At 41.6% G+C, this 21829-nt stretch overlaps 6 protein-coding genes and 1 long non-coding RNA gene across 20 annotated transcripts; 3 read left to right on the top strand and 4 right to left on the bottom strand.

The window, feature by feature from the left end:
* Positions 1-5868: 5868 nt before the first annotated feature.
* LOC112342019 lies at positions 5869-6540 on the bottom strand. Of its 2 annotated transcripts, none has more exons than XR_002990800.1 (2): positions 6126-6540; positions 5869-6064 (listed from the first exon to the last, which is right to left on the bottom strand). It is a non-coding gene; the product is annotated as an uncharacterized LOC112342019 (long non-coding RNA). The 2 variants fall into 2 exon arrangements; XR_002990799.1 differs by having other exon boundaries at positions 6131-6540.
* A 455-nt stretch (positions 6541-6995) lies between these two features.
* LOC9651085 (carotenoid 9,10(9',10')-cleavage dioxygenase 1) lies at positions 6996-15906 on the top strand. 2 transcript variants are annotated; one of them, XM_024663124.1, is made up of 14 exons: positions 6996-7345; positions 7408-7478; positions 7537-7551; positions 7623-7734; positions 7794-7893; positions 7955-8017; positions 8078-8188; positions 8259-8443; positions 8514-8649; positions 8710-8812; positions 8868-8972; positions 9023-9277; positions 9338-9449; positions 15773-15906. In XM_024663124.1, the coding sequence occupies exons 1-14, from the start codon at positions 7088-7090 to the stop codon at positions 15794-15796; spliced, it is 1650 nt and encodes a 549-aa protein (XP_024518892.1). In that variant the 5' UTR covers positions 6996-7087; the 3' UTR covers positions 15797-15906. The 2 variants fall into 2 exon arrangements, with proteins under 2 accessions (XP_024518892.1, XP_002989455.1); XM_002989409.2 differs by lacking the exon at positions 15773-15906 and adding an exon at positions 9512-9723 and having other exon boundaries at positions 6999-7345.
* LOC9651408 (axoneme-associated protein mst101(2)) lies at positions 9822-11616 on the bottom strand. 11 transcript variants are annotated; one of them, XM_024663131.1, is made up of 8 exons: positions 11545-11616; positions 11443-11491; positions 11214-11390; positions 11032-11155; positions 10788-10933; positions 10641-10742; positions 10514-10591; positions 9822-10455 (listed from the first exon to the last, which is right to left on the bottom strand). In XM_024663131.1, exons 7-8 carry the CDS (start codon positions 10533-10535, stop codon positions 9869-9871), a joined length of 609 nt encoding a protein of 202 aa, XP_024518899.1. In that variant the 5' UTR covers positions 10536-10591; positions 10641-10742; positions 10788-10933; positions 11032-11155; positions 11214-11390; positions 11443-11491; positions 11545-11616; the 3' UTR covers positions 9822-9868. The 11 variants fall into 11 exon arrangements, 8 of the variants coding, with proteins under 8 accessions (XP_024518899.1, XP_024518898.1, XP_024518896.1 ...); XM_024663130.1 differs by having other exon boundaries at positions 10788-11163; positions 11214-11275; positions 11324-11390; XM_024663128.1 differs by having other exon boundaries at positions 10788-11155; positions 11214-11275; positions 11324-11390.
* LOC9651084 (carotenoid 9,10(9',10')-cleavage dioxygenase 1) lies at positions 13345-15906 on the top strand. The gene is made up of 14 exons (XM_024663123.1): positions 13345-13617; positions 13680-13750; positions 13812-13826; positions 13897-14008; positions 14068-14167; positions 14227-14289; positions 14350-14460; positions 14530-14714; positions 14785-14920; positions 14974-15076; positions 15132-15236; positions 15287-15541; positions 15609-15720; positions 15773-15906. The coding sequence occupies exons 1-14, from the start codon at positions 13360-13362 to the stop codon at positions 15794-15796; spliced, it is 1650 nt and encodes a 549-aa protein (XP_024518891.1). The 5' UTR covers positions 13345-13359; the 3' UTR covers positions 15797-15906.
* A 185-nt stretch (positions 15907-16091) lies between these two features.
* LOC9651128 (leucine-rich repeat-containing protein ODA7) lies at positions 16092-17843 on the bottom strand. The gene is made up of 10 exons (XM_024663210.1): positions 17781-17843; positions 17672-17720; positions 17555-17621; positions 17441-17502; positions 17292-17363; positions 17137-17235; positions 17014-17079; positions 16867-16968; positions 16738-16815; positions 16092-16679 (listed from the first exon to the last, which is right to left on the bottom strand). Exons 1-10 carry the CDS (start codon positions 17834-17836, stop codon positions 16575-16577), a joined length of 756 nt encoding a protein of 251 aa, XP_024518978.1. The 5' UTR covers positions 17837-17843; the 3' UTR covers positions 16092-16574.
* Positions 16096-16548, bottom strand: LOC112342041 (ATP synthase subunit b-like). The gene has a single exon (XM_024663192.1). It carries the CDS (start codon positions 16546-16548, stop codon positions 16096-16098), a length of 453 nt encoding a protein of 150 aa, XP_024518960.1.
* Positions 17844-17957: 114 nt separating the features above from the next.
* Positions 17958-20192, top strand: LOC9651127 (protein FIZZY-RELATED 2). Of its 2 annotated transcripts, none has more exons than XM_002989407.2 (10): positions 17958-18650; positions 18709-18831; positions 18891-18995; positions 19046-19225; positions 19293-19355; positions 19406-19600; positions 19657-19758; positions 19806-19868; positions 19927-19995; positions 20050-20192. In XM_002989407.2, the coding sequence occupies exons 1-10, from the start codon at positions 18030-18032 to the stop codon at positions 20101-20103; spliced, it is 1575 nt and encodes a 524-aa protein (XP_002989453.2). In that variant the 5' UTR covers positions 17958-18029; the 3' UTR covers positions 20104-20192. The 2 variants fall into 2 exon arrangements, with proteins under 2 accessions (XP_002989453.2, XP_024518977.1); XM_024663209.1 differs by having other exon boundaries at positions 20047-20192.
* The last annotated feature ends 1637 nt before the right edge of the window (positions 20193-21829 follow it).

The raw sequence follows: 21829 nt of genomic DNA, 5'->3' as shown, positions 1-21829 counted from the left end.
GCAAAAAAGCTATTGCAAGTCTTGCATGTGCCTAATGATGTGGCAAAAATTAAGCAAGGCTTTGGGCCAATGGCTATGATTAACCCAAAGTTAATCAATTGCTACATTCATCTCTCCGATGGAAGTGGTGACAAGCGATTCTAATTTAGGGTCTCAAGACGATGTAGACTACAATTACTAGTCATTGCCAGACGATGTCTCTTCGCAGCAGCAACAAGTTCTAGATGATGTAGACATGGGTGGAGAGAGCAATGAACAAAGTTTGTGTTTATTTTGATAAGGTAGAATCTAATCACTTTCTTGGATCTGATTGCCCTACACAGCTTAGTGCTTCAGCTACTTAGTCTATTCCAATATAATACTTTACAACTTGAGGAATAGATGTGCAAGAAGATTTCAAACAACCATTTTCAAAGTCCCTTTGTTATTTTAGTAGGTATTAACACTTGGCTTTTTTGCTTCTTAAACCTTCTCTGTGGCCAGATTCAGGCACTCAAACACAAACTTCCAACCAAATGCCCCATGGAATTGTAGGAGGTACTACTCAATTTTAGAATGTTTTTCCTTAGTTATGGGTTTGTAACAGGATTTTTAGCTAAGTGCAAATTATATAGCATCCTAGATCTTGGCATTTGGAATATGATTGCTTCCTTTGAAGAAACACAATATGCATGTGTTCATATTATAGATCTACAGCTTCATTTAGATGGTGAGCCACTTCTTATAAATGTATTATCTTGTGGTAGTTATAATTTCCAACATGAGGTCAACAAGTATGGCATCGACATTGAGGTTCTTTAATATTGATTTTACTAACAGCCATGGCATGCATCTTGTGACAGCTTCAATAGTAGCCAATGCTACAGATAAATACATACCATAAGAAATACCAATAATTTTGATAAGAATTTCAATACAAACAATTCTGATAAACACCCTAAGCCACTTCAAATTACTTCAGATCAAAATGAAATACATATACATCAAGCAATATTGACTACACCATCTCCACCTTCACAAACCATACTAGCAAGTCACACTATTTACAAAGATTCACAAATTTCAACTTTTGAAATTGGTTTTTATCATCTACTTGTGTTTTTTGAAATGCATCACATTTTAAAGATGAAAACATTGCTATGTGTTGTCAACATGGTCAAGTGATATTGCCATCTATATTACCTTTGCCAAATACTTTACTTATGCTTTACAAACAAAACAAAACCTTTAATTTCAGAACTAATATTAGACACTATAATAGTGCCCTTGCATTTGCATCAATGGTTGCTAACCAACACTTGATGTTAATTATGATCCTATGATATTTCCTTTTAGTGATAAAGGATGGCATGCAAATATTTTGAATACATGATGACATTAAACTACATTACTTCTATATTATGCATATCGCTTATCTGAAAGAAATATACTCGAACAAATCTTACATATTGGCAAGCTTACTCAACAATACATTGTTGACGCATAGTCAAGTTGAGAATAATAACTTATACTACTATCGTACCCACTAAAAATAATTACAAGTAGAAATATATATATTAGTTATATGAATTATGTTGTAAATCGTGTTTCAAATGAAAATATGAACCTCAGTAAAATTGTTATATTACCTTCCAGTTTTTGTGGTGAATGTAACAAAATTATCAAGATGCAATAGCAATTGTTGCTCATTACTCAAAAATGGATATTTTCATTACTTTCACTTGCAACCCTAAATGGGAAGAAATTATAGAAAACTTACATCCAAATAAAGGTCATGAAGACTGCCTTGATTTAGTTTCTAGAGTTTTCTATATTAAACTTAAAAACTTTTAAAAGATATAACAAAAAGACATGTATTTGGAAAATGTAAAGCATATATATATGTAATTGAGTTCCAAAAAATAGGTCTCCCACATTGTCATTTTCTAGGAATTCTAGCCCATGAAAATAAAATTAAAGACTGTGATGCAATTAATTAATATATCAGAACTCTTTGAAATAGTTATATTGTATATGATACATAGGCCATGTGAACTTTTTTATCCTAATATTCCTTGCATGGAAAATGGTTTTTGCTTAAAAGGTTTTCCAAAAAAATTTAATTATGAGATAACATTTTCTGTTAATGGATATCCAAGTTATTATAGACTAAACAATGGATGTGTAGTTTTTAAAAATGGTTATCTTATGGATAACTATTGGGTTGTACTTTACCTTTGTAAAAAATATAAAGCTTATATAAATATTAAAATATGTGCAATTATAAAAATTATTAAATATTTATTTCAATATGTTTACAAAAGGATATGACTATGCCACTATTAAAATCCATTCAGCAACTCAACAACATGATAATAGTTTAAACTGTTTCTACTCTAAAAGTTATATAAAAACTTTTCAATTTAAAATGCATGGCTATTCAACACTTATAATCTGTCTTCCTGTTCATCTAGAAAATTTTCAAAATGTTTATTTCATCAACGGTAATGAGCAAATTAAACTTCAAAGAGTTACTCAAAATGGTACTATGTTAACAAAATGGTTTGAATTAAATAAATATGATCCAAATGGAAGATAGTATACATATCTTGAAATTCCTTTACATTATACATATAATAAACACACTCATCAGTGGTAAATTAGACATCAACAAAATATTATCTCATGAATATATTCTATTTCCTTATTTAATATTGAACTTTATCATTTATGTCTTATATTGCTTTACAAAAAAGAAGCTACTTCTTTTAAAAAATTAAAAATAATTCATAATATTTATTTTAAAACATTTCAACTGACTACATCTACTATATAACTTATAGCAGAAAATACAAAATGGGAAAAATGTTTAGAAGATGTTTGCTCTTTCAAAATGCCACCACACTTAAGATAATTATTTGTTTTCTATGTGTCTTTTGTAGTCCAAAATGTCTTTATTCCTTATGGGAAAAATTCAAAAACTCTTTTTCTGAAAATTTTGTGCTAACAAATCCATTACTTTGTTATGAGTGTGCTTTATATGAAATAAATAGGAAATTCAATCTATATGGAAAATCCAATCAAGATTATGAATTGCCTTTATTAATTTGATACAGTTCATTCATTCTATAGAAAAAAATTTACTTCAATTTAATGATGAACAAGAAATTATATATAATGATATCCTCAACACAATTAACAACCCAACCAAGTAAAATTGATATATTTTCATTGATGGTTCTAGTGGTACTAGTAAAACTTTTCTCCTTAACACTCTTATATATACATTTTAACTTCTAAACAAAAATATAATTTGTATGGCTTGGACACGTATTGCAAGCATTTTATTGCATAATAGTCAAACATCACAAATGACTTTTAAACTTTATGTTCCAATAAATGAAACTTCTACTTTTGCTATTATATATAATAGCGAAGCAGGCCAAAAAATTAAAAATGCAGACGTATTAATGTGGGATGAAATTAATATAGTTCACACACATGCATTTTCTACCATTAATTTAGCATTACAAAATATTAAAAAAATGAATTACCTTTTGGAGGAATTATTATTATTACAAGTGGTGACTTTAGACAAACACTACTATTCCCCATAGTTATCAAACACAAATTTTTTCAAATTCAGTAAAAATGAATAGGTTTTGGAAATTTTTTAGAATACTTCTACTAAAAAGGAATATGAGACTAATTATAAACAAATCTTTATATGCTAATTGGCTTCTTCAAATTGGAATTGGTAATAATTACATAAAGTTATCTAATTTGCCTTCAAAATCTATTATATTACTTTACACACAAGTAATAATATCCTCTGTTGTTAATTTTTTTTTTCCATCTCTACAGAATATTTCAGACTCCTATGTTACATCTAATAGAGTCATACTTACCCCACTTAATGATGATACTTTTCCCATTAATAATGTATATTCTCTTGCTTACTTGGTGACATACATATTTATGAAGGTGTTGACTTTGTTGATACTGAATACCCAAAGATTTTACAATTGAATTCCTGAATTCCATTACTCCTAGTCTTCCGCCACATAAACTCTTACTTAAAGAAGGTATTATCCTTATTCTATTAAGGAATATATGTCCATCAACTGGACTATATGATGCTATATGCCTCATACTTAAACATGCCTTACCAACAGTTCTAGACTGTGAAATTATATTAGGCCAATTTAAAAGTACATGAGCTTTCATCCCTCGAATCACGCTCACACCTTCAAACACAAAAATTCCATTTAAAATATCCAGAAGACAATTTCCAATGCATTTAGGGTATTGCTTTACAATCTCTAAATGTCAAGGCCAAACATTTGACTGAGTCGGAATACACTTGCCACATCCAATTTTCACCTATGGCCAACTTTATGTAGCTTTATCAAGATGCACATCTCCAACAAGACTAGGCATTAAAGTACAAAACACATCACTCCAAAGACAATTATTCCTTTTAAGTCCTTCTACTTTTACCATCAACACAGTATATAAGGAGGTTTTATATTAAATCCTCCATGCATTGTTTGTAGCACTAAAACAAATTCTTTATATAAGTCTAATGAATAAATAAAAAAGCCTTGAAACACTTTTATTATAACTACAACATTCAAAACAATATTTGCTAATAGGACAGCATATGCTTGGCAAGTGCTAGTAGATGGATAATTATTTGTCAAGGAACAGTTCATATTACTTAAATTTGAAAAATCAGAATAAATATTATTTATAGAAAAATATAGATGTATAGGGATGAGAACAGCATTGCATAAATAATATATGCCTAGTGTTGTGATACAACTGTATTAATAATTTTATAGTGAACTCTAAGAACATAACTGGTTGACATTAGTGAGTTTTGTGTGAGAGATAAAACCTAATTGATCATGGGGCAAATACCTTATTAGTACAAAATCTAGTAAGAATCTTTACCAGTTTAACCAATCAATGTATCTTTCAAGTAGCACAAGATCATTCTAGAGCTGTTCAGTTGGTGTGGCAATGAGCTTTTAGGATGAGCAAGTCCTAAACTTTTTCTCTACAAGTTGTTTCAAAGTCTACCGCCAAAAAATCCATATCAACTAAAATGCCTTTAGCCAAGATGAGAATGCTATGACAAATGCCCATTGGTAAGATCAAGGTGCTCCCAAACATTTGCAGCCATCTTTGATAAGATGATACTTGGCCTAGACCCACTATTGGAATTTACAAGGGTAATCAGGATGGTGAAAGCTCATGGATCTAAGAGTGTATATGCTTTCATGATTTGGACTGGTGTGTTTAGAAAGGTGTTTAGAGGGGGTGTCAGGCCTAGAAATGGCTAAATGCTCCAATTGCCATGCAAAACTAGAACACTTTGTCAAAAGCTGGTAGAGAATGATGGTAACTAGAGCTATCACTAGTTGCTATAAAACAAACACTAGCATAGCTAAAGATGGTTGAACACCATAGGATGAAATGCTAGCAAAATGTGGTGTATGTGAATGCTAGAGGAGAAGACGTGGTGGAGGATTTGCTTTGCACTGTAAATGCCAAAGGGAATAGTAACCTTTGTTTGACTACAAGTTGAGGCATTAGTAGGTTCTTCTCCTCCAAAATCTTGCTTAGCAACAAAGATTATGCTGATCCTTAATGCTTTTCCTTTTACTTAACAATGAATGTGTGGAGCTTTATTTGTTGCTGGTACCTGTCTTGTTTAGGGATGGTGGTACTGTCAGCAAATGGCCATTCCTGGACATACTATGTATGTGGAGGATGGAGCTTGGGATGCAACTTATGTCATGTGTGATGACATCACAATGAGAGCAATGTTGACAAGGACAAAGGCTCCTATACTCTATCACCTACAAACAACTTGCCTCCAACTCCTCCATAAGATTGTTCTGCATTTGTTGTTATCACTAGATGATCTCCTTATAACTAGCAAGTTTTAATAGTGCTTTTTAGATCATTGGTTGTTGCCAGTGGATATTGTTGGAAGAGCAAAAACATGGGCTACTGAGTAAGAACCACTCTCCAGTGATGGGCAAAAAACTTCTTCCACTCTTTCAGCCCTTGAGCCCTTTCAAGCACAAAGCATCAATTAAATCCACAAAGTAAATGCATTATAACTTTTGCAATACCTCACCATAGAACACACTTGAGTTTTTATAGAACTTGCTCGAAGATGTGGAAGGACTTGACAAACACCCCCACGTGGGAAGCACTCGATGTGGCCGATAATCAGGCATGCAAAGGTTCTTTTTCTTCAATAGAGGCAGCGAAGATTCACGAGGCAATCCAGACCTTTGATCTTCAGTATTGCTGCAAAGAAATCCTCTCAGAATTAAATAGAAATAGATACCAATCCAGTGTACTCTTCGAGGCCTTTAATCTCGACTATACCCTGGAAGCAAAGACGCAAACTAAACAGTGGAAATTGCCCCTACAAGAACCTCGTTAAGCTCAGGCTGGCATACCTAGCTTCCACAAACACAAAGAGAAAATTCCACTGAGAAATGTATTGCTCCTTGATCGGATCGAAGAACTTACAGCCGCTTCTCTCGACACAGCTTCTTCAACCACGCCCCTAAAATGTGATATTTGGCTTTCTTTCTCCGCCACGTCAAAATTATCGTGCCGTTCTCCGAGGAAATCAAGGGATTGGAGGCCCAGTCGTCGCGATCGCGATCTCCGGCTTCAATGCGTGGAGTGCTGCTGCGATGGCATCCAGTCCCAAGGTGAATCGAATCCGAGTCATTGAATTTCCGAAAAATCTCGAAAAGGACCAAAGTAGCAAGGTCGAAGCTTAGGATATTCTCGATTAAGTGGAGCAATGTACACCAAGACCTCATCAGCAATAGAAAAATCCAAGTGCTGTCGTCCCCGTTCTCATCTCTTGTGTTGATGTTAACTTGTCCTACGTTTTTAAAACTTATTCTGGCGGGAGTGTTTGCGCTACTCATCCAACGGTGGCAAATCCGGCCACGCGGTGATTCCACAGCCACAGTCACTGGCTTCGAATCTACAAGCGTCGAAATGGGCGGCCACTAACTAGTTGGAAGGCCGTGGTTCTTTACGGCAGGAAAGAAAAAATTTGGGAGGGATGGGAACCGAGAGGCTGCGCAAGGAGAGCCAAGATAAGTTCCTGGGCAGCTTGCCCCTGGGCGTCCGGATCGTCCAGCCAAGAACGCCGGGCATAGGAGCCAGGATTGCTGCCAAGCTTTGCGATGGGATCGAGGCTTTGCTCGTCCAGTTGTTTAGCGGCGCTTCCAGCAAATCCAACCTGTTTCTTCAAGAGAACTTCGCGCCGGTTGGAGAGTCTGGGCCATTTGCGGACTTGCCAGTAACTGGCGCTCTCCCGGTAAGCTTTTTTAATGGATTTGTCTTCGCATTGTCTTGATTTTTTCGTTCTTTTCTTTACAGGAATGCTTGAATGGAGAATTTGTGCGCACTGGACCAAATCCGAGATTCGAGCCTACTGCAGGCTACCACTGGTATGAATGTTTTTTTTTTCGTTTGTTCTTCTCCATTTTATCCCCATCTTACTTGTAGGTTCGACGGAGATGGGTATTTAAGTTTTTCCTCTTAGTTCTATCATGCGTTGGCTTACAAGTTTCTCTGTTCTTTGTTTCAACCAGAATGCTGCATGGTCTGCGAATCAAGGACGGGAAAGCAAACTATGTCTCTCGCTACGTGAAGACCTCCAAGTTAAAACAAGAGGAATTCTATGGAACTCCAACTTTCCTGAAGGTGTGTATGGTTTTTCTTCCTTGGTTCTTGGTTTTGTTGAAGCTGAAATCCCTTTGAAGGTGGGAGATTTGAAAGGAATACTTGGGATTTTCTTAGCGAATGTTTTTCGGCTGCGAGTTGCTCTCGGTGTCGTGGACGCAGAATATGGCATGGGAACTGGTAAAACGAAGACTTTTTTTTTTTCTTATTTCATTTAATCGTATTCTCCGTTTCTTTGCAGCCAATACAGCCATGGTGTATCACAACAAGAAACTTTTAGCACTATTAGAGGCTGACAAACCATGTAAGCTCGTTTCCTCTTTGTTTTTATCTTTGTAGGAAACATTATTTTTGTTTTTGTCAGATGCTATTCGAATGCTCGAAGATGGGAACCTTGAGACAATTGGCGTGCTTGACTATGACAAAAGATTGTCTCACGCTGTTACTGCTCATCCCAAAGTTGACCCTGTGACAGGTTAGTTCTTTCATTCCAACTTACAAGCTAAAGTCAAGCTTTTCTTCTTCTTTTTTTCACTTTTCTTCAGGCGAGATGTTTTTCTTCTGTTACCAACAGCAAACACCATACGTAATCTATCGCGTCATTTCGAAAGATGGAACTTTGCATGATCCGGTAAGCATCAACATCCCCGACCCCGTGATGATGCACGACTTCGCAATCACGGAGAACTACGCAATTTTCATGGATCTTCCAATGACTTTTAAACCAAAGGTGGGACAATCACACACACAAACAGTCTCTCATCTTTCGTATTTATTTATATATTTATTCTGGTTTACAGAACATGGGTGAGGGAAAAATGATAATCTCGTTTGACAGCACGAAGAGGTCCCGCTTTGGAGTGCTGCCTCGTTATGCTCTCAGCGACAGCCAGATGCGCTGGTTTCATCTTCCAAGTTGTTATATTTTCCACACAGGTTAGAATTCTCACAGTTTTCTCCAAATGTGCTAACGTTGGACCTGTTGATTCTAAGCAGCAAATGCGTGGGAAGACGGGGACGAGGTAGTTCTCGTTGCTTGCCGCATGCCAAAGTTCGACATGGAGCTCATGAAAGACACTGACGATCATGTTCTCGAGCTGTAAGTTCTTTTCTTTTTCAAGTCTCTCTTTTCCTCACAAAATCCTTGGACACAGCTACGAATTTCGGTTCAACATGAAGAGCGGTGCTGCTTTGCAGCGTCCACTCTCAAAGGGGCCAGCGGTGGAGTTTCCTCGCATCAACGAAAACTACATAGGAAGGTTATAGGCTCTCTTGAGAGTTTGCATCCATAAATCTCGTACTTTCACAGGAAGCAACGTTACGTGTATGCTGCCGTTTTCCACGATCAAGTGAGGATCAAAGGAGTGGCGAAGTTTGATCTCCACAAGGATCCCGAGCTCTCCAAGGATGGTGGTAATCCCGTTGGGAGCAATGTGGTCGGGGAGTTCATGTATGGAGGTCGCCGGTTTGGCTCCGAGGCGGTGTTTGTTCCAAAGAGCTCGGACAAGGACGCGGATGAAGACGATGGCTACCTCATCTCTTTTGTTTACGACGAAGGGGCGGGGTAAGATGAGAGTTCATCTTCGTGTGCTCAAGCTTTTTCATGTTTTTTTTTGTCTTCCAGAAAATCGGAGGCAGTCGTGATTGATGCCAAGACAATGGCAGCCGATCCAGTTGCTGTGGTCTCGATCCCTGTAAGGATTCCTTATGGTTTCCACTCGATTTTTGTGAATGAGGTGAGATTGAGTTTCCTCATTTGTTTTCTCGTCCTAATTCCTTTTTTATTTCCCGAGTTTAGGATCAGCTAGGGAACCAAGCATGAATATTGTTGAGAAACTTACAATTGATCACGAAAAAAAAAACGTATACTTGGCAAACGCGATGGTGGATTCTGAATTATTATTATATAAATTGTAAACAACTTATGTTTTGTAGAGAGATCGAAAAGACATTGGTTTGGTTTGGGTTCCAAACCTGTCCCTGGAATATGAAAGACACTCTTGGGAAAAACACTAACAAGATTACCAAGAACTAAGAGGAAGAAATCCGGGCCCCTTTTGCAAAGTAAAACTTCACAACGCTTCTAAAATTTAAAAGATGACACACACTTCACAGAGGACGAAAGTTTTCTTCCACCATTGGCTAGAAAAGATTGTTAAGTAGAGTCGTCTATATTAGTTGCTATTTCCCAGAGACTCTTGTAACCTTTGGTTCCCCAAAGCATAGGCCTTGCGACGTTCTTGTCTTGGGCCACTCGCTCCAAAACGCGCTCCTGGAGCTCCTTCTTAAACTTCCTCTCCTTGTCAGCGCACTCGAGCCGCTCTATAATCCCTTCCTCGGACAAGTTCTTCTCGCGCGCAGCAAGCTCCGCGGCTAGCTCCTCCTCCATCGCTACAAGCTCGGCGGCTCTCTTCTCCTCCCTCGCTGCTAGCTCGGCTCTCCGCTGCTCTTGGATCTCTTGTCTCCTCTTCGCTTCCTCTCTCGCAGCAATCTCCGCTCGGCACTGCTCTTCTCTTGCGGCTGCCTCGGCTCGCTCCTCTTGAGCTCTTTCTGCCGCTTCTCTTTGCTTTCGCTCGTTCTCGGCCAGCTCGGCCGTCGCTTCCTCGATCATGGCTTCAAATGCTGCTCTAGAGATGGCTAAAGAACCATCCATCCTTCCAAAACGGTGGCAGTACCTTGACGATGGATCTCTCTCTGATGGGCTTCTTCCTTGCGTATAGTTTCCCGCATTGATGTCTCCTCCTGATCAGCACAAAATGGTTTTTCGTTCGTAGATTTTGATCAGCACCATGGATCTTACCTCGTTTCCACCGTCTGTCCATGCTCTTGCCAGGCGACGCTCGTTCTCAGAGACAGGACTTTCATCCAGGTACGTAAGCTGCGAACTTAAAATCGAAATCTCGCTCTCTGGTGAAGGAAAAGTATACCGTGGGCATTTGGACGAGACAAAACTTCCGGTAATGTTGTATCGTTGATACAATCGGATTTCCAGACATTTTCAAGAGGGTGAGAGAAAGCGATTGAATGATCTGAAACCGAGTGATTAGAAAAGACAAGCTTGTATTTTCTTTCACCTGGAGAGACTCTTCGTTGTCAAGTTTCTTCCTGGAGATGTTGAGTGACTGCAAGCTCTTGCATTTCTAGCGAAAGAAAGGACGAGCGAGATTATGTTGTCCAGTGGTTTTGTGGTCTTTACTGTGAGATGTGCGACGTTCTCCTCCTGGCAAAGCATGTTCCAGAAAGATTAAGTTGACGCAAGCACTGGCAGCAAGAGAGTCCTTTCAAGCACTTGATCTGCAAAGCAGTGATTAAACTCACAAAGCAAACGAAGAAAAAGAATCCTTGTGTGCCTGATTATCTGCCAGATCGAGTGCTTCCAAGCGGGGGAGTTTATCAAGTCCTTCCACATCTTCGAGCAAGTTCTACAAAAGAAAAACATTCTCTAGCGTTCTATCGTGAGGTGGTTTCTTACTAGAACTGCGAAAACTATAACGCTCTACCTGGTTTAAATAGAGGCAGCGAAGATTCATGAGGCAATCTAGACCTTTGATCTTCAGTATTGCTGCAAAGAAATCCTCTCAGAATAAAAGAGAAGAAGAAAACTAGATACCGTTCGACTCGAGGTGGAGAGTTTTTAATCCAGTGTACTCTTCGAGGCCTTTAATCTCGACTATGCCCTGGAACAAAGACGCGAAAGCTCTATAAGCAGTGGAAAATGCCCTACATTACCCTGTGATGGAGATGAAGAACCTCGTTAAGCTCTGGAAGACTCGCATACCTAGACACAAAGAGGAAATCCATGAGAAGAATCCTTGCGATCGAAGATCTTACAGCCGCTTCTCCCGACACAGCTTCTTCAGGCCCGCCGGGCTCATATCAAAGCCCATTTCTTGCTTTTCCCCCCTTTTAGCCCAGGAACCCTACAATGTGATATTTGGGGAATATTCTTTCTCCGCCACGTCAAAATTATACGAGTCCAAGTCCTTTCCAGGCACAGCCGAGAGCATCGATGCAAAAGGTTGGGAGACAGAGCTGAGAAGGAATGCCTTAGCTTGATCAATGGTGATTGCTGCTTCCAAGTCCTTCATCTCGGTGATTATCGCTTTAAACTTTCCAATGTAAGTGGCCATGGTGTCATCAGGTTGCATTCTCATCGTAGCATCACCTTAGCATTGGCAGCTTTTGCAGCGAAGATTTGTGTAAGGGATGTCCAGTTCTGGTGGGCTGTTTTGGTAAGATCAAGGAGATGAACGAATTCATCCCCAAGACCTAACCCGTCCCAGTCGAGCCGTTGGGTTGCATTAGGCCAGCAATCCTTGGCCAAAAAAGGATAAGCTGTATTTTTGTTTTCCAAGTGGCGAAATTCTGTCCCGTGAACTTTTGGAGAAGTTTCTCCCAGCCTCCAGAATCCCAAGAATTTCCTGCTGCGTTAGCAGAAGACATTCTCTCTATTAATCTAAGAATAGATTAAACAGAGAATTTAGAAAGGACGACGTGGAGAAGGAATCGTGAAAAACTCGGCCGCAACAGGCACACCTTCCGGCAGGCTGGGCCACCAGCACTGCCAAAGCCCTCGCGCGCTCCCGAGCCAAGGGTTCCTGGTCCCTTTGATTCTTCCTCTGCCACTGTCCTCTTGCCATTAGATCGTTCGCTACCATGTATTATTATGAAACGGTGTTGTCCATCTTCCTCCAAGCTCTAACAAGACCACGTCAGCACACAGCCACGTGAGCGATCCAGACGGATCGTCACGATAAACCCATACATTTAACCATGTATCAACCCGCTTCCAGTGACATTAGGTACCCAGCTTGTGCTTGGCTTGGCTGTGGATTCCTGTTGGCGTTGTCCAAGGAGAACCGACGATCTTATGAATCGAGCTAAAGCGAAGATTCACGAGGCAATCCAGACCTTTGATCTTCAGTATTGCTGCAAAGAAATCCTCTCAGAATAAAAGAGAAATAGATGCCAATCCAGTGTACTCTTCGAGGCCTATACCCTGGAAGCAAAGACGCAAACTAAACAGTTGGCCCTACAAGAACCTCGTTAAGCTTCCACAAACACAAAGAGGAAATTCCACTGAGAAATGTATTGCTCCTTGATTGGATCGAAGAACTTACAACCGCTTCTCTTGACACAGCTTCTTCAACCACGCCCCTAAAATGTGATATTTGGCTTTCTTTCTCCGCCACGTCAAAATTATCGCGCCGTCCTCCAAGGAAATCAAGGGATTGGAGGCCCAGTCGTCGCGATCGCGATCTCCGGCTTCAATGCGGGGAGTGCTGCTGCGGTGGCGTCCAGTCCCAAGGTGAATAGAATCCGAGTCATTGAATTTCCGAAAAGTCTCGGAAGGAGTGATGTCGAAGCTTAAGATATTTTCGATTAAGTGGCGCTATACCTCATCACCAATAGAAAAATCCAAATGTTGTAGTCCCCACTCCTCTCTTGTTGTTTATACGTTTCTAAAATTTATTTTGGCATGCACTACTCATCCAACGGTGGCAAATTGTTCTTCAGGATGACTGGTTGAGATCAACTTTGATAAGAAGCTTTTTGTGCTTCTTTGTAGTTGGTTTACAATCCGAATCTACAAGCTTCCAAATGAACGGCCACACGCTAACTCTAAAAAGAGAACATTTGGGAGAGATGGGAACCGAGAGACTGCGCAAGGAGAGCCAAGATAAGTTCCTGGGCAGCTTGCCCCTGGGCGTCCGGATCGTCCAGCCAAGAACGCCGGGCATAGGAGCCAGGATTGCTGCCAAGCTTTGCGATGGGATCGAGGCTTTGCTCGTCCAGTTGTTTAGCAGCGCTTCCAGCAAATCCAACCTGTTTCTTCAAGATAACTTCGCGCCAGTTGGAGAGTCTGGGCCATTTGTGGACTTGCCAGTAACTGGCACTCTCCCGGTAAGCTTTTTTAATAGATTTGTCTTCGCATTGTCTTGATTTTTTCGTTCTTTTCTTTACAGGAATGCTTGAATGGAGAATTCGTGCGCACTGGACCAAATCCGAGATTCGAGCCTACTGCAGGCTACCACTGGTATGAAAGTGGTAGTTTTTTTCGTTTTTTCTTCTCCATTTTATCCCCATCTTACTTGTAGGTTCGACGGAGATGGGTATTTAAGTTTTCCTCTTAGTTCTATCATGCGTTGGCTTACAAGTTTCTTTGTTCTTTGTTTCAACCAGAATGCTGCATGGTCTGCGAATCAAGGACGGGAAAGCAAACTATGTCTCTCGCTACGTGAAGACCTCCAAGTTAAAGCAAGAGGAATTCTATGGAACTCCAACTTTCCTGAAGGTGTGTATGGTTTTTCTTCCTTGGTTCTTGGTTTTCTTGAAGCTGAAATGCCTTTGAAGCTGGGAGACTTGAAAGGAATACTTGGGATTTTCTTAGCGAATGTTTTTCGGCTGCGAGTTGCTCTCGGTGTTGTGGACGCAGAGTATGGCATGGGAACTGGTAAAACGAAGACTTCTTTTTTTATTTTTCATTTAATCGTGTTCTCCGTCTCTTTGCAGCCAACACAGCCATGGTGTATCACAACAAGAAACTTTTAGCACTATTAGAGGCTGACAAACCATGTAAGCTCGTTTCCTCTTTGTTTTTATCTTTGTAGGAAACATTATTTTTGTTTTTGTCAGATGCTATTCGAATGCTCGACGATGGGAACCTTGAGACAATTGGCGTGCTTGACTATGACAAAAGATTGTCTCACGCTGTTACTGCTCATCCCAAAGTTGACCCTGTGACAGGTTAGTTCTTTCATTCAAACTTACGAGCTAAAGTCAAGTTTTTCTTCTTCTTTTTTTACTTTTCTTCAGGCGAGATGTTTTTCTTCTGTTACCAACAGCAAACACCATACGTAATCTATCGCGTCATTTCAAAAGATGGAACTTTGCATGATCCGGTAAGCATCAACATCCCCGACCCCGTGATGATGCACGACTTTGCAATCACGGAGAACTACGCAGTTTTCATGGATCTTCCAGTGCCTTTTAAACCAAAGGTGGGACAATCACACACACAAACAGTCTCTCATCTTTCGTATTTATTTATATATTTATTCTGGTTTAAAGAACATGGGTGAGGGAAAAATGATAATCTCGTTTGACAGCACGAAGAAGTCCCGCTTTGGAGTGCTGCCTCGTTATGCTCTCAGCGACAGCCAGATGCGCTGGTTTCATCTTCCATCTTGTTATATTTTCCACACAGGTTAGAATTCTCACAGTTTCTCCAAGAACGTTGGACCTGTTGATTCTAAGCAGCAAATGCGTGGGAAGACGGGGACGAGGTAGTTCTCGTTGCTTGCCGCATGCCAAAGTTCGACATGGAGCTCATGAAAGACTATGTCGATCATGTTCTCGAGCTGTAAGTTCTTTTCTTTTTCAAGTCTCTCTTTTCCTCACAAAATCCTTGGACACAGCTACGAATTTCGGTTCAACATGAAGAGCGGTGCTGCTTTGCAGCGTCCACTCTCAAAGGGGCCAGCGGTGGAGTTTCCTCGCATCAACGAAAACTACATAGGAAGGTTATAGGCTCTCTTGAGAGTTTGCATCCATAAATCTCGTACTTTCACAGGAAGCAACGTTACGTGTATGCTGCCGTTTTCCACGATCAAGTGAGGATCAAAGGAGTGGCGAAGTTTGATCTCCACAAGGATCCCGAGCTCTCCAAGGATGGTGGTAATCCCGTTGGGAGCAATGTGGTCGGGGAGTTCATGTATGGAAGTCGCCGGTTTGGCTCCGAGGTGGTGTTTGTTCCAAAGAGCTCCGACAAGGACGCGGATGAAGACGATGGCTACCTCATCTCTTTTGTTTACGACGAACGGGCGGGGTAAGTTGAGAGTTCATCTTCGTGTGCTCAAGCTTTTTCATGTTTTTTTTTTCTTTTTTTTTTCCAGCAAATCGGAGGCCGTCGTGATTGATGCGAAGACAATGGCAGCCGATCCAGTTGCTGTGGTCTCGATCCCTGTCAGGATTCCTTATGGTTTCCACTTGATATTTGTCAATGAGGTGAGATTGAGTTTCCTCATTGGTTTATTCCTTTTCTATTTCCCGAGTTTAGGACCAGCTAGAGAACCAAGCATGATAATTGATCACGAAAAAATACGTGTAGATTCTGGACGATGTGTTCAAGAATTATTATATATGTTGTAAATAACTTGCATGTAAAACACCTTTACATGATTATCACTCAAATCAGGATCTTGTACATGAAGGACGCTTTTCCCAAGATTTTGCAAGGAAAACACTAACAAGATTACCAAGAACTAAGAGTCTTGATGAAGAAAAACACGAAGAGAAACTTCACGAGCACGATCCAAAATTTTCAAGATGGCACACACTTCCCTAAAGAACCTTTAGGGTAAAGTTTCCTTTAACCATTGATTAAGATTGTTCTATATTAGTTGCTATTTCCCAGAGACTCTTGTAAGCTTTGGTTCCCCAGAGCATAGGCCTTGCGACGTTCTTGTCTTGGGCCATTCGCTCCAAGACGCGCTCCTGGAGCTCCTCCTTAAACTTCCTCTCCTTGTCAGCGCACTCGAGCCGCTCTAGAATCCATTCCTCGGACAAGTTCTTCTCGCGCGCAGCAAGCTCCGCGGCTAGCTCCTCCTCCATTGCTACAAGCTCGGCAGCTCGCTTCTCCTCCATCGCTGCTAGCTCGGCTCTCCGCTGCTCTTGGATCTCTTGTCCCCTCTTTGCTTCCTCTCTCGCAGCAATCTCGGCTCGGAACTGCTCTTCTCTTGCGGCTGCCTCGGCTCGCTCCTCTTGAGTTCTTTCTGCCGCTTCTCTTTGCTTTCGCTCGTTCTCGGCCAGCTCGGCCGTCGCTTCCTCGATCATGGCTTCGAATGCTGCTCTAGAGATGGCTAAAGAACCATCCATCCTTCCAAAACGGTGGCAGTACCTTGACGATGGATCTCTCTCTGATGAGCTTCTTCCTTGCGTATAGTTTCCCGCATTGATGTCTCCTCCTGATCAGCACAAAATGGTTTTTCGTTCGTAGATTTTGATCAGCACCATGGATCTTACCTCGTTTCCACCTTCTGTCCATGCTCTTGCCAGGCGACGCTCGTTCTCAGAGACAGGAGATTCATCCAGGTACGTAAGCTGCGAACTTAAAATCGAAATCTCGCTCTCTAGTGTGAAGGAAAAGTATACCGTGGGCATTTGGACGAGGCAAAGCTTCCGGTAATATGGTATCGTTGATACAATCGGATTTCCAGACATTTTCAAGAGGGTGAGACGAAGCGATTGAATTATCTGAAACCGAGTGATTAGAAAAGACAAGCTTGTATTTTCTTTCACCTGGAGAGACTCTTCGTTGTCAAGTTTGTTCCTGGAGATGTCGAGTGACTGCAAGCTCTTGCATTTCTAGCGAAAGAAAGGACGAGCGAGATTATGTTTTCGAGTGGTTTGTGTGGTCTTTACTGTGAGATGCGCGACGTCCTCCTCCAGGCAAAGCATGTTTCCGGAAAGATTAAGTTGACGCAAGCACTGGCAGCAAGAGAGTCCTTTCAAGCACTTGATCTGCAAAGCAGTGATTAAACTCACAAAGCAAACGAAGAAAAAGAATCCTTGTGTGCCTGATTATCTGCCAGATCGAGTGCTTCCAAGCGGGGGAGTTTATCAAGTCCTTCCACATCTTCGAGCAAGTTCTACAAAAAAAAAAATTCTCTAGCGTTCTATCGCGAGGTGGTTTCTTACTAGAACTGCGAAAATTAAAAGGCTCTACCTGGTTTAAATAGAGGCAGCGAAGATTCATGAGGCAATCCAGACCTTTGATCTTCAGTATTGCTGCAAAGAAATCCTCTCAGAATAAAAGAGAAGAAAGAAGGAAGATAGATACCATTCGACTCGAGGTGGAGAGTTTTTAATCCAGTGTACTCTTCGAGGCCTTTAATCTCGACTATGCCCTGGAACAAAGACGTGAAAGCTGTACAAGCAGTGGAAAATGCCTCATTACCCTGTGATGGAGATGAAGAACCTCGTTAAGCTCTGGAAGACTCGCAAACCTAGATTCCACACACAAAGAGGGAATCCATGAGAAGAATCCTTGCGATCGAAGATCTTACAGCCGCTTCTCCCGACACAGCTTCTTCAAGCCCACCGGGCTCATATCAAAGCCCATTTCTTGCTTTTCCCCCCTTTTGGCCCAGGAACCCTAAAATGTGATATTTGGGGAATATTCTTTCTCCGCCACGTCAAAATTATAGCGCGAAAGCCACGTCACTAGCCCCCGTAGGGTTAGGGCGAGCGAAGAGGAAGGGAGGAGCTGGCGCCGCGGGCGCGCCCACAGCCGAGGTGAGACCGCCGGGATCTACATGAAGAGGGTCCGTATGGACTCGGAGATGGAAGATTGCGAGGATTTCTCCGAGGAAATCAAGGGATTGGAGGCGGAGTCACCCAGGGCCAAGATCGCGGCGAGGCGATCCCTCGTCTTCTCCAGCTCCGGCTTCAATGCGGGCAAGGTGGAGAGCGCCGCGGCGGTGGCGTCCAGTCCCAAGGTGAATAGAATCACATATAGTGATCGCTTCATCCCCAGCAGGTCGAGCTCCAACCTCACAGGCTTTGCGCTGCTCGATAAGTCGCCCTCTTCCAACGTGAGTAATGTCTCTCACGGCAGCGAGACTAGAGAGGACAGCGCCGCTGCTTACTCGATGCTACTCCGGACGGAGCTCTTTGGCAGCGATCCCGGGGGGCCTATGGTGCCAAGCACGCCCGAGAAGCTCCTGGGGGGATCATCCAGGGACTCTGCGAGAACTCCGATGAGCCCGACCAGGAACTTGTTCAGATTTAAGAACGAGCACCGTGGCGGTGCTGGAGCTTGCGCGTCACCCGAGTCACCATTTTCTCTCTCGCCGGTTGGCCTGGATGTTGCTCTTGCTGGAACGGTCACTAGCCCGCGAAAGGCTCCGCGGAAGATCGCCAGGTCTCCTTACAAGGTGGGAGCTTTTTGGGGGAGTTCGCTTGGTTTGATGCTTGGATTTTTCCTCTTTCCAGGTGCTGGACGCGCCTGCTCTTCAAGACGACTTTTACTTAAACTTGGTGGATTGGTCGTCGCTCAATGTTTTAGCTGTGGGACTTGGACCGTGCGTCTATCTCTGGAGCGCATGCACTAGCAAGGTAAAGTTTCAGGCTTTCTCCCACTCCTATCTTGAAGCTTTGTTTTCTTTCTTGTACAGGTTACGAAGCTTTGTGACTTAAGTCCCAACGATGGTGTTTGCTCGGTTGGATGGACGCAACGCGGAACGTATCTAGCAGTAGGAACGAACCTCGGTGAAGTTCAGGTATGGCTTGAATGCTATCTTGTCTTTTTGAAGTTCTGTTTTCTTTCCAGATTTGGGACGCGACACGGTGCAAAAAGGTCAGGACGATGGGAGGTCACCGAACAAGAGTCGGAACCTTAGCTTGGAGTTCAAACGTCCTCTCGTCTGGCAGTCGTGATAGGAACATATTGCAACGAGATATACGAGCCCCGGAGGATTTTGTCAACAGGCTTGTCGGGCATAAGTCTGAGGTGTGACAGATCTTTCTTCTAAAACATGCTTGCTATGATTTCTCTCAATGGTTTCTGTGTTGCCCAGGTTTGCGGTCTCAAGTGGTCTTATGATGACCGTGAGCTTGCGTCTGGTGGTAATGATAATCAGGTTTGGATCCCATATGATTGTATTGTTTTACTCTCTGCTTGTTTTTCCAGCTTTTTGTTTGGAATCAACTATCTACTCAACCAGTTCTCAAGTTTAGCGAGCACACCGCTGCAGTAAAAGCCATTGCTTGGTCGCCGCATCAGCATGGCTTGCTTGCTTCTGGTGGCGGTACCGCGGATAGATGTATAAGATTTTGGAACACGGGGACGAGTACACATTTAAGCTGTGTTGACACTGGTAGTCAGGTATGATTTGTTATTTGTTATGTGTTTCCTCGTTTCTAGTGCTCTTCTTTTCACAGGTTTGCAACTTGGTATGGTCAAAGAATGTAAATGAACTTGTTAGCACCCACGGCTATTCGCAGAATCAGATTATAGTGTGGAGATACCCGGCCATGTCAAAAGTAAGTTGGTGTTCTTCTGTGACTTTTTAATGTGTTCTTTGCTCCAGCTTTCTACTCTCACGGGACACTCCTACAGAGTTCTATATCTTGCTATTTCTCCCGATGGCCAGGTACGCGGCTGCAGCGAATTTTTTCAAGCTGACAGTGTTTCTTCCTTCACCTTCGTAGACAATTGTCACCGGAGCGGGGGACGAGACATTACGGTTTTGGAATGTTTTTCCTTGTCCAAAGTCTCAGGTACATCAATTGATCGTGATTGAAACGGCTGATTGAGAGTTCTTGTTGCAGCAGAGCGCTGTTCGAAATACAGGAATTTGGTCCTTGGGACGAACTCACATACGGTAGCTGGTGTTTTTATTGCCAAAATTTTGGTAGTGTAAGTATTGTATGTATTTCTCCAAGAAAAAGCGGATATATACGTTTTATTTATCACACTATCTATAAAATGCTAGGATGGATCTGCTTCCAGGTATATTCCTAGATATATTTAGAAATTATTTGTATCTTCCAACGCTCCAAATACACTTTTTATATTGTAAATAACAAAGTATTTGGTAATGCTTTTCCTCTTTTTTAATAGAATTTATGGAACGCTCCAAATACTCTTTAAGTTGCCCAGTATCTTCCACACATAATGAGGTTGGATTCTAAATGCCTTTATTGTAAATATTGTATGACCATACAATGTCATAAACCACTAGATTGCCATCCACTTGCATTCTTAAAAAATAATTTATTCCTTTAGAAATTTTTTCAATCCTAAATCATGGTATTTCTTTTATAAAATACAAGATTACAATTTAATTGCATATGTAAAGAATAATTTTGATGGGTGGATATAAATGCTAAATTAGAAAAAACTGAAAATTCATTAGGGTTCTGATACATTTATATCTCTGTGAGGGCCAAGTGTACGGCTACAATGCCATATACTAATATTAGCGTAGTGGGATTTTGGTAGTCGTTGGATTGGTTTCAATCCGGACCACTCGCTCCTGTATATAAATTAGGGTTTTTGGGCTAATTGATATGCATATTTCTGTATTCCCTTTTCATATTCCATGCACTCACATTGGTGGAGTTAAAGGGCACCTTTGATTGTCCCTAGGGAGTGCTTGGATTTGGGATTTCGGTTTAGATCTAGCTTTTGCATTGTCTAGATTTAGCTTTTTCCATTTCCTTTCTTTTGTTCTTTCCTTTCAGGATTTTGGTTTAGATCTAGCTTTTTGCATTGTCTAGATCTACCATTTTTTTCCAGCTTTTTGTCATTTCTCTTCTTTTGCTCTTTCTTTTTCATTCATCTTCATGGCTGATCCGCAATCTCCTCCTTTGACTCTAGAGCATTAGTTGGTTCAATTGCTTAATGCTATACGCTTGCAATTGAACAACCAAACTCAGTTGATGGCGGCGTTCACGGCACATGGTATAACTCCTCCTGCTCTTGGTGCCAATTGTCAAGACCCCCAACAAGATCAAGACTGGAAAATGCTAAAGACAAAGAGAAAAAGCTAGTGAAAACAAAGAAGAGGCCTTAGACTGGTGTTGATTCAGATTGTGGAGAAATGGAACAAGGCTAACCTATATATACTATAGGTTGATGAAGCTCCACCACTCTTGGATCGAGGACGGCTTAAATACAGCTGAGGTCGAGGAGGCGCCACATCATCATCAGGAATGTGGCTCGAGACTCAGGAATCGGGAAGTGTCTCGAGACTCAGGAATCGGGAAGTGTCTCGAGAGTCAGGAATAGGGAAGTGTCTCGAGAGTCAGGAATGTGGTCTGCAGGTCAGGAATCCGGCGAGAGTCAGGAATGTGGCAAGAATTGGGGGATTCCTGACAGCACCCCCTCCTCAAGAACGAGTGGAACGAGGATGTGAACGAGAACGAAGAGGAGGATGAGATGAGCGGCGAGGGATGGGAGATGGAGAAAAAAAATGAGGACTGGGACGAGAAGGATAGCAGCGGTGGAAGTCCTGAACAAGGTCAGGAGAATGAATCAGGTTGTCCGCAGGTTCCCAAGTGCGTTCCTCCGGTCCATAACCCTTCCAGTCCACCAGATAGTAGAGTTTAG

This window comes from Selaginella moellendorffii, unplaced genomic scaffold, assembly GCF_000143415.4.
Source record: "Selaginella moellendorffii unplaced genomic scaffold, v1.0 SELMOscaffold_97, whole genome shotgun sequence".
NCBI classification, from domain to species: Eukaryota; Viridiplantae; Streptophyta; class Lycopodiopsida; order Selaginellales; family Selaginellaceae; genus Selaginella; species Selaginella moellendorffii.
The sequence above is the reverse complement of the archived record's forward strand: the minus strand, read 5'-3'. Positions and strand labels throughout refer to the sequence as shown.

Bases quoted from the DNA above. Each gene is read 5' to 3' on its own strand.
- LOC9651085 (XM_024663124.1), top strand. From the start codon at position 7,088: ATGGGAACCGAGAGGCTGCGCAAGGAGAGCCAAGATAAGTTCCTGGGC. The intron at 8,444-8,513 runs GTGGGACAATCA...TCTGGTTTACAG, and splicing joins CAATGACTTTTAAACCAAAG to AACATGGGTGAGGGAAAAAT. The intron at 9,278-9,337 runs GTAAGATGAGAG...TTTGTCTTCCAG, and splicing joins GTTTACGACGAAGGGGCGGG to AAAATCGGAGGCAGTCGTGA.
- LOC9651408 (XM_024663125.1), bottom strand. From the start codon at position 10,535: ATGGACAGACGGTGGAAACGAG. The intron at 10,456-10,513 runs GTAAGATCCATG...TGTGCTGATCAG, and splicing joins GGACAGACGGTGGAAACGAG to GAGGAGACATCAATGCGGGA.
- LOC9651084 (XM_024663123.1), top strand. From the start codon at position 13,360: ATGGGAACCGAGAGACTGCGCAAGGAGAGCCAAGATAAGTTCCTGGGC. The intron at 14,290-14,349 runs GTAAGCTCGTTT...TGTTTTTGTCAG, and splicing joins ATTAGAGGCTGACAAACCAT to ATGCTATTCGAATGCTCGAC. The intron at 15,721-15,772 runs GTGAGATTGAGT...TCCCGAGTTTAG, and splicing joins ACTTGATATTTGTCAATGAG to GACCAGCTAGAGAACCAAGC.
- LOC112342041 (XM_024663192.1), bottom strand. From the start codon at position 16,548: ATGATCGAGGAAGCGACGGCCGAGCTGGCCGAGAACGAGCGAAAGCAA.
- LOC9651128 (XM_024663210.1), bottom strand. From the start codon at position 17,836: ATGGGCTTTGATATGAGCCCGGTGGGCTTGAAGAAGCTGTGTCGGGAG. The intron at 17,721-17,780 runs GTAAGATCTTCG...TGTGGAATCTAG, and splicing joins CTGTGTCGGGAGAAGCGGCT to GTTTGCGAGTCTTCCAGAGC. The intron at 17,236-17,291 runs GCACACAAGGAT...ACTGCTTTGCAG, and splicing joins TCGATCTGGCAGATAATCAG to ATCAAGTGCTTGAAAGGACT.
- LOC9651127 (XM_024663209.1), top strand. From the start codon at position 18,030: ATGAAGAGGGTCCGTATGGACTCGGAGATGGAAGATTGCGAGGATTTC. The intron at 18,996-19,045 runs GTATGGCTTGAA...TTTTCTTTCCAG, and splicing joins CGAACCTCGGTGAAGTTCAG to ATTTGGGACGCGACACGGTG. The intron at 19,869-19,926 runs GTACGCGGCTGC...TCACCTTCGTAG, and splicing joins CTATTTCTCCCGATGGCCAG to ACAATTGTCACCGGAGCGGG.